The sequence below is a fragment of the Zalophus californianus genome, chromosome 8, assembly GCF_009762305.2.
Source record: "Zalophus californianus isolate mZalCal1 chromosome 8, mZalCal1.pri.v2, whole genome shotgun sequence".
NCBI lineage: Eukaryota > Metazoa > Chordata > Mammalia > Carnivora > Otariidae > Zalophus > Zalophus californianus.
The window spans coordinates 77968367-77982506 of NC_045602.1; the positions used below are offsets into that span (position 1 = coordinate 77968367).

The window sequence follows — 14140 nt, forward strand, 5'->3', positions numbered from 1 at the left end:
AAATCACTCATCATACCAAGATCCAAGAAATCCACATTTGACTGAGAAGAGCAATCAACTGATGCCAGTACCAACAGAAGCTCAGAGATCTCTGGGACAGTAAAAAAGAGGTAATATTCATACCATCAGAATTCTAGAAAAGAGTGTGGGACTGAAAAAGTATTCAAAGAAGTAACGGCTAAAAGCTCCCCAAATTTGGCTGAAAACATAAAAACTACAAGAACCTAACCAAACCCCAAATAGGTAAAACCAAAGAAATCCGTACCATGACACATTACATTTAATCTTCTGAAAACTAAAGACAAAGAAAAATCCTAAAAATAGCCAAAGAGAAATAACACATAAACTATAAGGAACATCAGTTCAAATGACAGCAGTTTCTCATCTGAAACCATGAGACCAGAAGAAAGTGGCACAACATTTTTCAAGTGCTGAAGGAAAAGAACTGTAAGCCATGAATCCTCTTTCTGGTGAAAATATCCTCAGGACTAAAAGAGAAGGAAAATGAAGAGAATTTGATGCTGGGAGACATATCCTTAAAGAATGGCTAATGGAAGCTCTCGAAATAGGAGGAAAGCTTGGACCTTCAGAAGTAGAGGAAGAACAGTAGGATGGGTGTATAAAAGTAAACATAGCAGAGAATCTGTAACCTTATGAGTTGCCTTAATCATGTTTTATGGTTAACACCATCTAATACGGTGTATAATAAATATAGAGGAAGTACTTCAGACAAGGGACCTACATGGAAAGGATAGTTTGAAGTGGTAAACCATCAGTATGAAGAGGCTGTGATCAGTTACACATATGCCTAAGAAAATACCTAGAGCAACCATGAAGCCCACTACATAAGGGAACACACTCAAAAACATTACAAATAAATCAGAATAGAACACCAAAAAAATGTTCAAATAATCCATAGGAAGGAAAGGAAAAATAAGATACATGAGAAACAGAAAACAAAAACTGGGAAGCTTAATTAAATATCAGTAATTACATGTAAATGGTCTAAACATACCAATTACATGACAGAGACTGGAGAGTAGACAAAAACATGATCCACCTCTCTATGTGGTAAGAAACTCCCTTCAAAAGTAAAACAGGTTGAAAGTAAAAGGATGGAAAAGATATTTACACACTAATTTTTAAAAATCTGGAGTAAATATGTTAATATCACATAAAGTAGACATTAAAGCAAAGAGAACTACTAGAGACTTAACATGATAATAAAAAGATCAACCCATAGAGTATATTTGCTGGAGACGTTGTTAACCTGTTAGCATTCTGTTCTCTCATTCATCTAGTCTCCTCTGGACAAAATGACAAGATGAAAAACGTCACCTCAGCAAAAAGAACAAGAGATAGTACCGTCAGCCAGGGACCTACTCAATATGGACATTAGTACGATGTCGGACCTAGAGTTCAGAATCATGACTTTAAAGATACTAGCTGGGCTTGAAAAAAGCATGGAAATTATTAGAGAAACCCTTTCTGGAGAAATAAAAGAACTAAAATCTAACCAAGTCGAAATCAAAAAGGCTATTAATGAGGTGCAATAAAAAATGGGGGCACTAACTGCTAGGATAAATGAGGCAGAAGAGAGAATCAGTGATATAGAAGACCAAATGATGGAAAATAAAGAGGCTGAGAAAAAGAGAGAGAAACAACTAGAGGATCACAAGGGCAGAATTCGAGGGATAAGCAATATGGTAAGATGAAACAACATTAGAATAATTGGGATCCCAGAAGAAGAAGAAAGAGAGAGAGGGGCAGAAGGTATATTGGAGCAAATTATAGCAGAGAACTTCCCTAATGTGAGGAAGGAAACTCAAAATCCAGGAGGCACAGAGAACCCCTCTCAATCAATAAAAATAGGTCAACACCCCGACATCTAATAGTAAAACTTACGAGTCTCAGAGACAAAGAGAAAATCCTGACAGCAGCTCGGGAGAAGACATATGTAACCTACAATGGTAGAAACATTAGATTGGCAACAGACCTATCCACAGAGACATGGCAGGCCAGAAAGGACGGGCATGAGATCTTCAGAGCACTAAACGAGAAAAATATGCAGCCAAGAATATTATATCCAGCTAGGTTCTCACTGAAAATAGGAGAGATAAAAACCTTCCAGGACAAACAAAAACTAAAGGAATTTGCAAACATGAAACCAGCCCTCCAAGAAATATTGAAAGGTGTCCTCTAAGCAAAGAGAGAGCCTAAAAGCAGCATAGTTCAGAAAGGAACACAGACAATATACAGTAACAGTCACCTTACAGGCAATACAATGGCACTAAATTCATACCTTTCAATAGTTACCCTGAATGTAAATGGGCTCAATGCCCCAATCAAAAGACACAAGCTAACAGAGTGGATTAAAAAACAAGACCTATCAATATGCTGTCTGCAAGATACTCATTTTAGACCCAAAGACACCCCCAGATTGAAAGTGAGGGGGTGGAAAACAATTTACCATGGTAATGGACACCAAAAGAAAGCTAGGGTGGCAATCCTTATATCAGACAAATTAGATTTTAAAACAAAGACTGTAATAAGAGATGAGGAAGGACACTATATCCTACTTAAAGGGTCTATCCAACAAGAAGATCTAACAATTGTAAATATCTATGCCCCTAACATGGGAGCAGCCAATTATATAAGGCAATTAATAACAAAAGCAAAGAAACACATCGACAACAATACAATAATAGTGGGGGACTTTAACACCCCCCTCACTGAAAGGGACAGATCATCTAAGCAAAAGATCAACAAGGAAATAAAGACTTTAAATGACACACTGGACCAAATGGACTTCACAGACATATTCAGAACATTCCATCCCAAAGCAACGGAATACACATTCTTCTCTAGTGCCCATGGAACATTCTCCAGAATTGATCACATCCTGGGTCACAAATCAGGTCTCAACCGGTACCAAAAGATTGGGATTATTCCCTGCATATTTTCAGACCACAATGCTTTGAAACTAGAACTCAATCACAAGAGGAAAGTTGGAAAGAACTCAAATACATGGAGGCTAAAGAGCATCCTACTAAAGAATGAATGGGTCAACCAGGAAATTAAAGAAGAATTAAAAAAATTCATGGAAACCAATGAAAATGAAAACACAACTGTTCAAAAATCTTTGGGATGTAGCAAAGGCAGTCCTGAGAGGAAAGTATATAGCAATACAAGCCTTTCTCAAGAAACAAGAAATACATGGACCAAAACCTGATGGAGTCAAAAGAAATGATAGACAAATACAGCAATTCTATTTGGGGCCTTCGGTACCCCAGTCTTAGCAGTTAATAGCACTATTGAACAGTCATCACGGATTTGGAAGAACTGAACAACACCTTCAACTAATAATATCTAATTAACACTTATAGAAAGCTCCACCCACCAACAGAATACATATTCTTTTCCAACAATAATTGACCATTCACATAAATAGACCATATCTTGAGTCATAAAAGAACCCTCAACAAATTTAAGAGAATTGAAATCATACAGTATTGAGTCACAGATGTCTTCTGACTGTAGTGGAATCAAACTAGAAATCAATAACAGACACCATGAAAATCTCAGAACACTTGGAAATTAAAGAACAGGCTTTAAATAATTCACAGATCAGGGGCGCTTGGGTGGCTCAGTCGTTGGGCGTCTGCCTTTGGCTCAGGTCATGATCCCAGGGTCCTGGTATTGAGTCCCACATCAGGCTCCCTGCTCTGCAGGAAGCCTGCTTCTCCCTCTCCCACTCCCCCTGCTTGTGTTCCTGCTCATGCTGTCTCTCTCTGTCAAATAAATAAATTAAAAAAAAACCTTTAAATAATTCACAGATCAGAAAGGAAATCACAAGAGAAAATTTAAAATTTCATAGAATTAGGGGCACCTGAGTGACTCAGTTGGTTAAGTGTCTTGCCTGCGGCTCAGGTCATGATCCCAGGGTCCTGGGATCGAGTCCTGCATCAGGCTCCCTGCTCAGTGGGGAGTCTGCTTCTGCCTCTGACCCTCCCCTCCAGTCGTGTTCTCTCTCTGGATCTCTCTCTCTCTCTCAAATAAATAAATCAGATCTTTAAAACGAATAAAATTTCATAAAATTTAATGAAAATTAAGCAAAGCACGAAAATGTGTGGAATGCAGCTAATACAATGCTGAGAAGGGATTTAATGCACTAAAAGCCTACATTAAAAAAGAGGAAATGATTTCAAATCAATTTTCTATGTTCTTATGTCAAGAACCTCTGGTCTGTCTTTTCATGGATGTTTATGTAGGAGACAGCCTTGGAAAGTAGCAAAAGGTAGAGTGCTTATTGTCCAGTGTAAAGATAGTATCTAACTCCAGAGCAAAGAACAAGCATGCTTACAGGCCATTATAGAATATTCAGTTTTCCTAAGTTCAGGGTCCCTCTCCTTTAACACAACCTACTGTGGTGCAAGTGTCACTTAACCCTCTTCCCATCACCTTATGGGAATTGGAACTCAGGAAACTGGTACAGAAACCACCCCCCAAACACTCCGACATTCTGGGTACTGTTGTTGCTGTGAGTAGTAAAGTCCTTTGTTGGTGACCCAGAAGTCTTGGATCTTCTGCCAGCACCCATGTTAGTTTGCAAGTAAGGTAAAATCTCAGGCCCTTCACAGCTTTTGATGTATATTCATGTAAAAACCTGCAAGCAGACGTTTGTAACAGCTTTATTTGTAAATGCTCAAAATGGGAAATGACACAGATGTCCTTCAACAGGGAATGGATAAACAATTTTACATCCATACAATGATGGATGCTACTCATTCATAAAAAGGAACAAACTCTCAATTCATGAAATAGCTTGGGTAAATCTTAAATGTGCTTTGGTAAGTGAAAGAGGCTCAACACAAAAGGCTACATACTGCGAGGAGGAGGTAGAGGTTGAAATCCAGCTTCCCCACTTGGACTCTGAGGGGTAGAGCACCTCGAAACTGCTGGGTAGGAGTGGACACAGGCAGGGAGGACTTGTTACACTTGGTGGGGTAAGAGTCTTGGTTCACCACTTGGCCTTCTCTGCCACCACCCCTTTAGGAGCGTCAGGGCATTTTATTTTATTTATCCTACTTGACCTTCTTGGGTCCATGGGTTTATGTCTGTCATTGTTTTTGGAAAATTCTCAGCCCTTTTTTCAGTTATTTCTCCTATCCTGTTTTCTTTGTTGTGTTTCCAATTATGCACATGTCAGACCATGTGATATCATCCCATAGCCCTTTGATGCTCGTTTTGGTTTTGATTACTCTTTGTATTCATCTGCATTACTGTGTTGTTTTTTCTTTTTTATTTCATTACTGTGTTTTTGATGTTTAGTGTTTCCATTCAGTTATTTCTTAAGGTTTTCATCCCTCTGCTGAAATTACCCATCTGGTCTCCCGTGTTGTTCACCTTTGCCATTAGAAATTTTAATGTATTAATCACAGTTCTTTTAAATTTCTTTCAAATAGTTTCAGCATCTGTGTCATACCTGAATTTTTTTCTGATGAGTACTTTTGTATCTTGGTAGTATGTTGTTTCTTTCTTTTTAGCATGCTTACTTTTTTTGTTATTGTTCTTAAAAGCTAGACATCACATGTAGTATATAGACACTGAAATAAATATTATTTATGTCTGGAAATGAGTATACCTTTCTTTTTGGGGGGAGAGGCATAAATTTAATCTAATCCAGAGCTGGGCTAGGTTTGAGGTTTGTTTGTTACTGTTACCTCCAGTGCACATTCCCCTCAAATTCTTGTGGTGGTACTTGGCTTAGGGTTGGGGATGATGTGCTAGAGACTTGTTCTTCACTGTCTGTTCCGCCCTCAGATTTTAATTTTCCTTTCACATTGGGCCTCAGAGAGAGTCTGTCTCTTTACAAGTTCCTTGCCAGTCAGGGATCATAGGGGAGTGCTGGGGTGGGTGTTCTCATCTTAGGCAGGCTGGTGTCCCAGAGGCTCGGGGGTGTGTTCATCTCAGTAGTTCTGAGCCCAGCACCTAGCCTTGCTCCTTTTCCGGGTGTGGAGGGTTTGGTTTTTCCCCCTTTCCTTCCCTCTGCTCTCCTGGATTTTCACCAATGGCCTAAGGGTGACTGTGTTCCTTGCCCCCCTCCGGCGCCCCAACCCCCACATTCACACATTAGGGCTTTTATTCTGAAGGTGAGATGGAACATAAGAGTTCCTGTGTCACTGTTCTTTCCCAGTTCTGCTCCATGAAGGAGACTTTCTTGGGCCAGTCTTTTCTGTGAGCACCCTGTGGGCTTTATGGCGAAAAAGCCTTCAATGCAGAAGAATGCAGATTTCCCCTCTATTGGTGGCCTGTGGACCTTTACCTTCTCACCAATATATATCTGGCTAGCCTCTACCAATTCACCAATCCCCCCCAGGCAAACTTTTCTTACTAGTGTCTGCTGCATCTCATGCCAAGGAGTGTTTGCATCTAACTGGTCTCTGCACGGGCCTGTCTGTCTTCACATTTGGGGCCAGCGAGTTGCCCTGTGACCTGAGCACTCTGATGAGCGTAACAAAAGGCATTTACTTGTTGTTTGTCTGGCTTCTTTTTGTTCTAAGTTTGGCAGTGACACTGGCCAGTGCTCTATATCCTTGGGCAGAAACTGCAGGGGTTTTAAAAACACAGTTTCTTTGCTCTACCCCAGATGGCCGATGTTACCATGCTCACTTTTGAATAAATCCTGGTTTGCCCTGCCAGGCTTGTATTCAGACTGTATATGTAAGCTGTGTTGACAGCCGAATGAACAGTAACAGAGTTAGTGCCTCACACAGAAAGACACAAAGATGAAGTTGCATTAAGAGCTATGTCGTCAGGACAGGAAATCCATAGTCCTGGCTTTTAGCAGTCCTGGAATTGTCTGGATAGAGGCTTTTCTGGCACACCCAGGGATTTGGCTCCTTGGAATTACTGGATTTAAATTATTATCTCAACATAATTTTATCTTTTACTTCACAAGTATTTTTCTCTTTTTTTTTTGAAGCAGAAAATAAATAACAGTTGTTTGTGAGATTTTTCTTGAGATTCAAGTATGTGCTTGATATCTCTCTCTCTCTTCTTTGTAGATCGGAAGTTCCACAAACACCCTGCATGCCCTGCAAATTGCTTTTGCTGATGAAGAAACACAAGTAATCTACCTTTTGACAGATGGGAGACCTGATCAGGTACTTACCAAAGTTGGGAACAAAAAGGGACTCACAAGTACCCTGGAAGCAAATGCCGAGAATGGGTTTGAGGGACATTTTCAACTGCTTGAAACAGCTTGTAAAGCTGTTGAGAGATGTTTCCTTGGCTTAGGGACCCAGAACTGAGGTGACAAAATACACTGAGGAATTCGTTTGCTGAAATGCGGAGGAGAATTTATGTGACAGCAAATGTCTTGTTCATGTGCCACACACCCACAGGCCTGGAGACCAATCCCATGAAAGCCGTTACCCACCTTTTCATTGAGGACTGGTTTATATTTTGTTACAAACTAAGAGTAAGGAGATTCTTTTTGATTTTTTTTTTCCTTTGGGGACTCCAAATCTAAACATGTCACTGCACAATGTCCTTGGTTTTACCCCTAATTTTAACTTAGTAATCATTTAAACAAAAGCATGCCTTTCTAGTGAAATGTTCTTTGTTTTGCTTAGCCTGACTGGAAAATATTTGAAAAGTTTTAGCGGAGTCTGTTCATCTTCTTTTGAGCTTTGTGAATGAAAGACTAATGCTCTGGGCATTAAATAAACATATGGATTTGCAGGCCAGTACAATGTAAATTAACCGCTGAAGTGAATTAGTATCAACTTGCATCCTTCCTTGTGAGGTGTTTGCATGTGAAGAGTGCTAGGCAAATATTGTAAAATATCCTGCCTCAAATGGTCCAGGGCTTAAATAGTAAAGCAACTGGATTTTATTACAGCATTAGATTTATGGCAGAGAAGTTATATGTAAAGTGAAATTTTGGATCATTTTCCTATCAACATCACTGTGCTTTCTATTCAAAACCAATTTATTCTGCCATGCTTATGTTCCGTGTGTGGTGCCAAGGTTTGAGGCTACAAACATGAATAGTATTTTACCCCTGCCTTAGGGGCATTTACACTTTGGAGGATATGCTAGACATGTACAGTTAACTCTGATCTGACACAGGGTGTGGGGTTGTCTGTGCTGTGAGATGTCTGGGAGCAGAGTGATGAATATTGCTGTACAAGATGGAGAGAAGGTTGGGGAAGGTTCCACTAAGGAGGGGACATTTGAGCTGTGTCTGGAAAGAGGAGAAAGAATTTTCTGAACAGAGGAGATTACTGGTATCCTGGGCAGAAGGAACAGAGGTGTGGAAATATGTGGGCTGCCCAGAGAAACAATCTGAGAGCAAGGGCAATGATGGAAGAGTGTTGGGTTGAAGCTGGAAAGTTTGGTTGGGGGAGATTGTCCTTGATGGCCACCTGGAATGGGTGGGTAGGCTTTACTACAGTGGGGGTGGGTGCTCAGTGGGGCAGGTGGTCCCATTCACCTGTACTTTAGGCACATGTCAGGTAGGAAACAGAAATGTGGAAGAGAGGACTCTCCTCAGAGAGGAGATAATAGAGTAGCATCAAAGGACTTGGTGACCAGTTTGGGAGCAGAGGAGGACAGAGTGAGAAGATGGGGGCAAGAGAAAAAGGAATCACGATGTGACTGATTTCTGGGTTATAATTATGTTAGTAACTGACTTAAATTTAAATTTAAAGAAGGAACAAGCTCAGGAGTTGCTGGTGGAAGAAGTCGAGTTTGAGCATCTATAGTCCATGGATGTCCAGAGGCCCCTAGAAATATGGGGCTGGTGTTTGGGGAAGATGGGGGCTAGAGATTCTGATTTGAAAGTCATCTGGACAAGGGGTCTTTATCTTTTTAATAAACTCTTACTGATTTCACTGTTTGCACTGTAGGCCATTTAGAAAATATAGATAAGCATATAAGCATAAAAAAGAAGAAAGTTTAACTCAGTCATAATTCAGTTTTGTGTTCTGCCTTGTTTCATCTAATATATGCATTTTTTTTACAAGTCATGAGAAATTCTTTCAAAACATCATTCTCAATGACTGCATCATATTCCATTATATAGATTTAATATAACTTCTACCTTGGAAATTAATTTTGTTTATTTAATTTTTGAATAGTAATACATTCACATGTATAAATTACAAAGGTACAAAAGGGTATGCAGAGAAGGTTCTCACTCCTACCTCCTGTTCACTAGCTAAGAGGCAATGTATGTTACCAATTTCTTATATCTTCTTTCAGAGACTGTTATGCAAGCAGAAATGTGTTTATATATACTCTCTTTTATAAATATATAAATGATGCTGTATTACACACATTTTGCACCTTTATTAATAAAACAATGTGCCTTGAAAATTGCTTAATATATAAAGAACTTCCTCATTTTTTTTTTTATAGCTGCCTAGTAATTCCTAGAGATGGACACTGAGGTTGTTTTCAGTCTTTCTGTTATACACTATGTTGCAAAAGTAGCTGTGCACAGATGTTTTGCATATGTATATCTGTAGCATATAGTCTGAGAAGTAGACTTAGTCCAAAGGTATGCATTTTGATAGATACTGCCAAATAGTCCCACAGGAGGAATGGACCAAGTAACACTCCTGTTAGCTGTGTATCGGGAAGGATTCTTGATCCACAGTGCACCATGTACTTCTGAGGGTCTGGAATCTCCCAAGAGTGTATACAAAATGTACTTGTACGTTTCTCTGGGGAGAATAGCCCTCCTTAGCTTTCACCAGAGGGTCTCTGGTCTGCTTAGAGATGAAGAACTGTGGATACAGATGATAATTGGAATCAGAAATATGCAGGCCACCTGAAAAGTAATTTATAAACTCCTCATTAGGCACTTTGTGTTCATATCTGCCTTTTCTCACATACAGTCCATTTCTTCTGCATTGTCCCTCATATTCTCTCCAAAAAACAAATGAATATTTGATATTGGTGTTCTGTGTAGAGGACATTAAGATGTATCACTCGATCTCCATTTCTTTTTGAATTTTCACTGACTTTGTAGGACCTGAATATGTTAAGGCCAGTGCTATTATTCCCAATACTCAGCAAAATTTTCTGCTTGAAAGGACACACAGAGATGATATTCAGGATTTAATTCCATAGATACCAGCTTACTGCTTGTTTATAAATGTCCAGGGAAGAATTATATAGCAAGATAAGTCTTAAATTAACCAAGTTAAAAGAATTCTAGTAATATTAGTCGTCATTGCTAGGTGTCCTTCGGTGGGCATCTTTAGGTGTGAATGGACACAGCCCAGCACAGTCTTTGGCTGCATTTTGAGGCTTCTTTAAAGTAAGGAACTTGCCCTAGCAGGAATCAAGAAAATGGGAGTGAGGAAGGCTTCTGCACCATTCTAAACAAAAAGGAATGGGTAAAGCTTAATATGAGCTGTGCAAGGGGTGGGAGCACAGAGAAGGCACAGGTGAGCCACCTGCACAGACAAACCTCCTTCAGGAGAAGTTAGGAGAGTTAGGAGAACCTATCCCTGCCTTTCTTGCCACCCCAAGTTGACATTTGTGGTGAAAGGGTCATCTGGCTGCACATCTGTTTAGATTCAGAGAAGAGGGAACTGGGGAGAGTCTCTCAGGTATGCTGCTTGGCCTCATTTAGGGACTGAAGGGACTTCTGTGGGGAACATATGAAGGAGTTCTGGGCTGAGAAAGGCTTCTTCAGTGGTGTGTAGGCATTGCACAGGGAGAAGGCCCACTGCTTTCTAGTAACAGAGCTACTAGAGTGAGTGGCTGGAAGGAGTCAGGGTCAGCGAGGCTGGTGTGGTAAAAGATTTACTTCCAGGTTCTGAGTCTCCTCTTCAAAGCTGTGAGGGCATAAACGAGGGAGAGGAATCTGGGTGGGGTATAGGCAGGAGGTCAGGCATGGCTATTTTCCACTGCAGGCATGGAGCTCCTTCTGCAACACCCCCACTCTCTGCAGCTCTCTACCACCACACTGGGTACCAGAACATCATGCCAGTTTAGAAAAACACTACCTGAGGCTGGATGCATGTGGCGGGCTCAGTACGATACCCTAACAGACTTTCTCATGCCTGTGCACTCTTTAGCTGTATGGAATGATGGATATGGTGTTGGAGCTAGAGACCTGGGTTGGAAGCGCACCCCCAGCACTGCCCATCTGAATGACCTTGGGCAAGTCCTGTACTGTGAATTTCCTCATCTCTGGCTTAAAGCCAATACTCCCTACTCACAGGGTTGCTTTGAGTAAATCAGATGATGTTCCCATGAATGCATTCCACAGATATTTGAGTACCTTTTATATGCCAGACAGTGCTATCAGTCTGGGGTACAGTGGAAGCAAGATGAACAAGGTGCTTGTCTTCAGTGGAGCTTGTGTTTTATAGGGAGGTAGGCAATGAGCAAATAAATATATGAAATAATGTCAGGCAGCATATGAACAAATGAAAACGCTACCCGTGGTACCTGGCACCCACAGTCAGTATTAAATCAATGCTAATTTCTTTCCCTTTCCAAATATCTCAGCTGTAAGTCAGTGTAAGAATAGTTCCTGGCTAAAAGACTATAAAATTAACAGAATTTAGAGCTAGCATCTCCATTCTGGTATCAGGGTCAGTGGCCAGGATTTGCTGGTAAGAAACACGGATAATAATAGTACCTACCTCAGAGGGTCGTAGAGAGGATACAGGTAGACAGCATGAGCAGAGCTCTTAGTGCTTGATACATAGTAGGTACTCAGAAATAGAAGCTAGGCTGAATGAAGGGGAGGCAGCAGAGAGGGCCTTGCTCTGTGCTTGCATTTGACAAGAGGGATGGGGTAGCTCGTTTAGGTTACTGTTTGGTTAGAAGCAGGTGTTGTGATGAGCACTGGGTGTTATATGCAACTAATGAATCGTTGAATGCTACATCAAAAACTAATGATGTACTATATGCTGGCTAACTGAACATTAAAAAAAAGAAAGAAAGAAAGAAACCAGCTGATGGCCAGAGGGGAGAGGAGAGAAAAAGAATGAAAGGTGAAGGTGGGCTTATGAGCAGGGGCAGGCTCAATGCTGGAGCCAGACCCAGAGACTGAGGCTGTGTGTCAGTGGTAGCTAGAATGGGACCAGAACCTGGGGGACCACTTAACCAGCCACTTCCTGGGCAGTGTGTGAGCTGTACAAGGCCAGCCAGTCGTGTGTCTCCCTTTACACTCTGCCTTCCCAGGACGCGTAACATAAATATAGGAAGGGTTAAAGGCCAAATGATAGGAACTGGAAGTGGACAGTGGAACTGGCTGAAGGAGCCAGCAAGTTGGGTTAATCAAAGAGGGACTCCTGGCACTGAGAAATGTAGAGGAAGTGGAGGTAGGCCAATCAGAGGCAGTTTCCGGAGGTTCTCAGCTGGGCTGTGGTGGTGTGGTGGAGAGATAGTAGGGGAATTCATCAGTTCTTTCCAGAGGGTTAAGTAATGTAAACATTACCTGAGAGTCAGTACTTCTCAAGAGACAATTTTATTGCAAATGAAGGGAAACAAACAGTTTGACATTGCTTCTTATACTAAAAATTGACTTTAAATTCCAGGCTTACTATTTAAGAGCTTGATGGCCCTAGGAAACTGAATCCTTCTGAGTCTCAATTCCTCCTTCTGTATGTAGGGCCCATACCTACTGGGCCAAGTAGGGTTGCATATTACTGGGAAGAAAAGTAGAGGAGCAGACAAATGATGCCTGAAACAATGGAGAGATTTATATTCCTATGGATAAGAAGCCCAGCAGTAGGTAGTCTATGTTCTACAGCTACTCACAGATGTTTCCAAGAAAACAGGCTTCTTTTTGTATTCATTCTCCGCCGTCTTTGTTTATTATTTCTACCCTCCTTATTGCAAAATGGCTACTCCATCTTTAGGCAGTGTCCATTTTCTGTGGAGGGGGATGGGAAGGGGAAGAACATTAGAGTTTTTTTGTTTGTTTGTTTGTTAAATGTTTGCCTTTTTATTAGAGAAAAGGAATCTCTTCCCTGGGACATCTGCCTATATCTCAAGGGACAGAACTGGGTCACGAGGCTAAGTCTAGCTGCAAAAGAGTGTCAGAAGATGAGTTTTTATGTGTGTGTGTTGTTTGTTTGTTTTAAACTGGGCACATTGCTGTCATGAAAAGAAAACCAGGGTTCTGCCAATAAAAAGGATGAGAGGAATTTATATTAGTAGGCAACTATCCATCTTTCTAACTACCTCACAAGATGGTTGTGAGGATTAACTGCCATGTTATACTCTCAACAGAGTGCCCAGCACATGGAAAGACCCTCAGTAACTTTCTTCTTTCACTCTGTGGGAGACACATTGACTATGGCCTATCTGAAGCTGGAAAATGCTCTTTTCAAGTAGATGTTTTGGAAGCTGCATTGAGATCCAGTAGCATCACTCTGTAGAATCCCAATAGCCAGGGTGTTCTACCCTGGTACTTTCAGTGCTCTAAAGTATAGCCCAACACTTTAAAAGCATGAACTCTAGGCTCAGGTACACCTAAAATTGAGTGATTTGGTTAATCACATCTTTCTTCCAGATTCTTTTCTCCACCAAATTTGAGCCCTCAGAGGCAAGGGCTGAGTCATTGGTCTTCATACTTTACCATCTGGCAGTGTTTGCTTTGTTTATTGAATTGAATTGACACCTTTCCAAGAAGCCATTCATCACTGTATAAGGAATTACTAGTTGAGAATCTCACTGTCTATAGCAAATACTAAGGATTTTCACATTTTATTTTTTTCTCTCTTTCCATCTCCTTGTTTCCCCCTCAAAATGTATCATTTCAGCCAACTGAAATGGTTATAGACCAAGTCAAAGTTTTTCAGAAAATTCCTATTTACACCATCTCCTTCAATTATAATGATGAGATTGCAAATGGATTTTTGAACGAGCTTGCTTCTTTGACTGGGGGAGAGTTCCATTTTTATAATTTTGGCTGTAAGGATCTGTGTCCTCCAGGGATTGTTCAGGTAAGAGCTTAATGAATTGAGAAGAGAGTGTTCATTTATTTGAGCATTACAGACTGGAGGCCAATGGACAATAACTTAGTTGAGAAAATTGCCATAAAGACAGTTAAGTTGAGCAAATAAAATCATTTTGCATGTACTGCAAAATGTGGTCCAAG

The 14140-nt window shown here is 40.7% G+C and overlaps 1 protein-coding gene across 11 annotated transcripts in view; it reads left to right on the plus strand.

Moving 5' to 3' along the window:
- The window catches only part of VWA3B (von Willebrand factor A domain containing 3B), a 227901-nt gene that overhangs the window by 115347 nt on the left and 98414 nt on the right, over positions 1-14140 (plus strand). For 10 of the 11 annotated variants that reach the window (XM_027620414.2, XM_027620415.2, XM_027620416.2 and 7 more), the window contains 2 exons: positions 7068-7166; positions 13803-13985. In XM_027620414.2, coding sequence (XP_027476215.2) covers positions 7068-7166; positions 13803-13985 — 282 coding nt within the window. The remainder of the gene's footprint in view (positions 1-7067; positions 7167-13802; positions 13986-14140) is intronic. The other variant, XM_027620420.2, reaches the window with a different exon arrangement.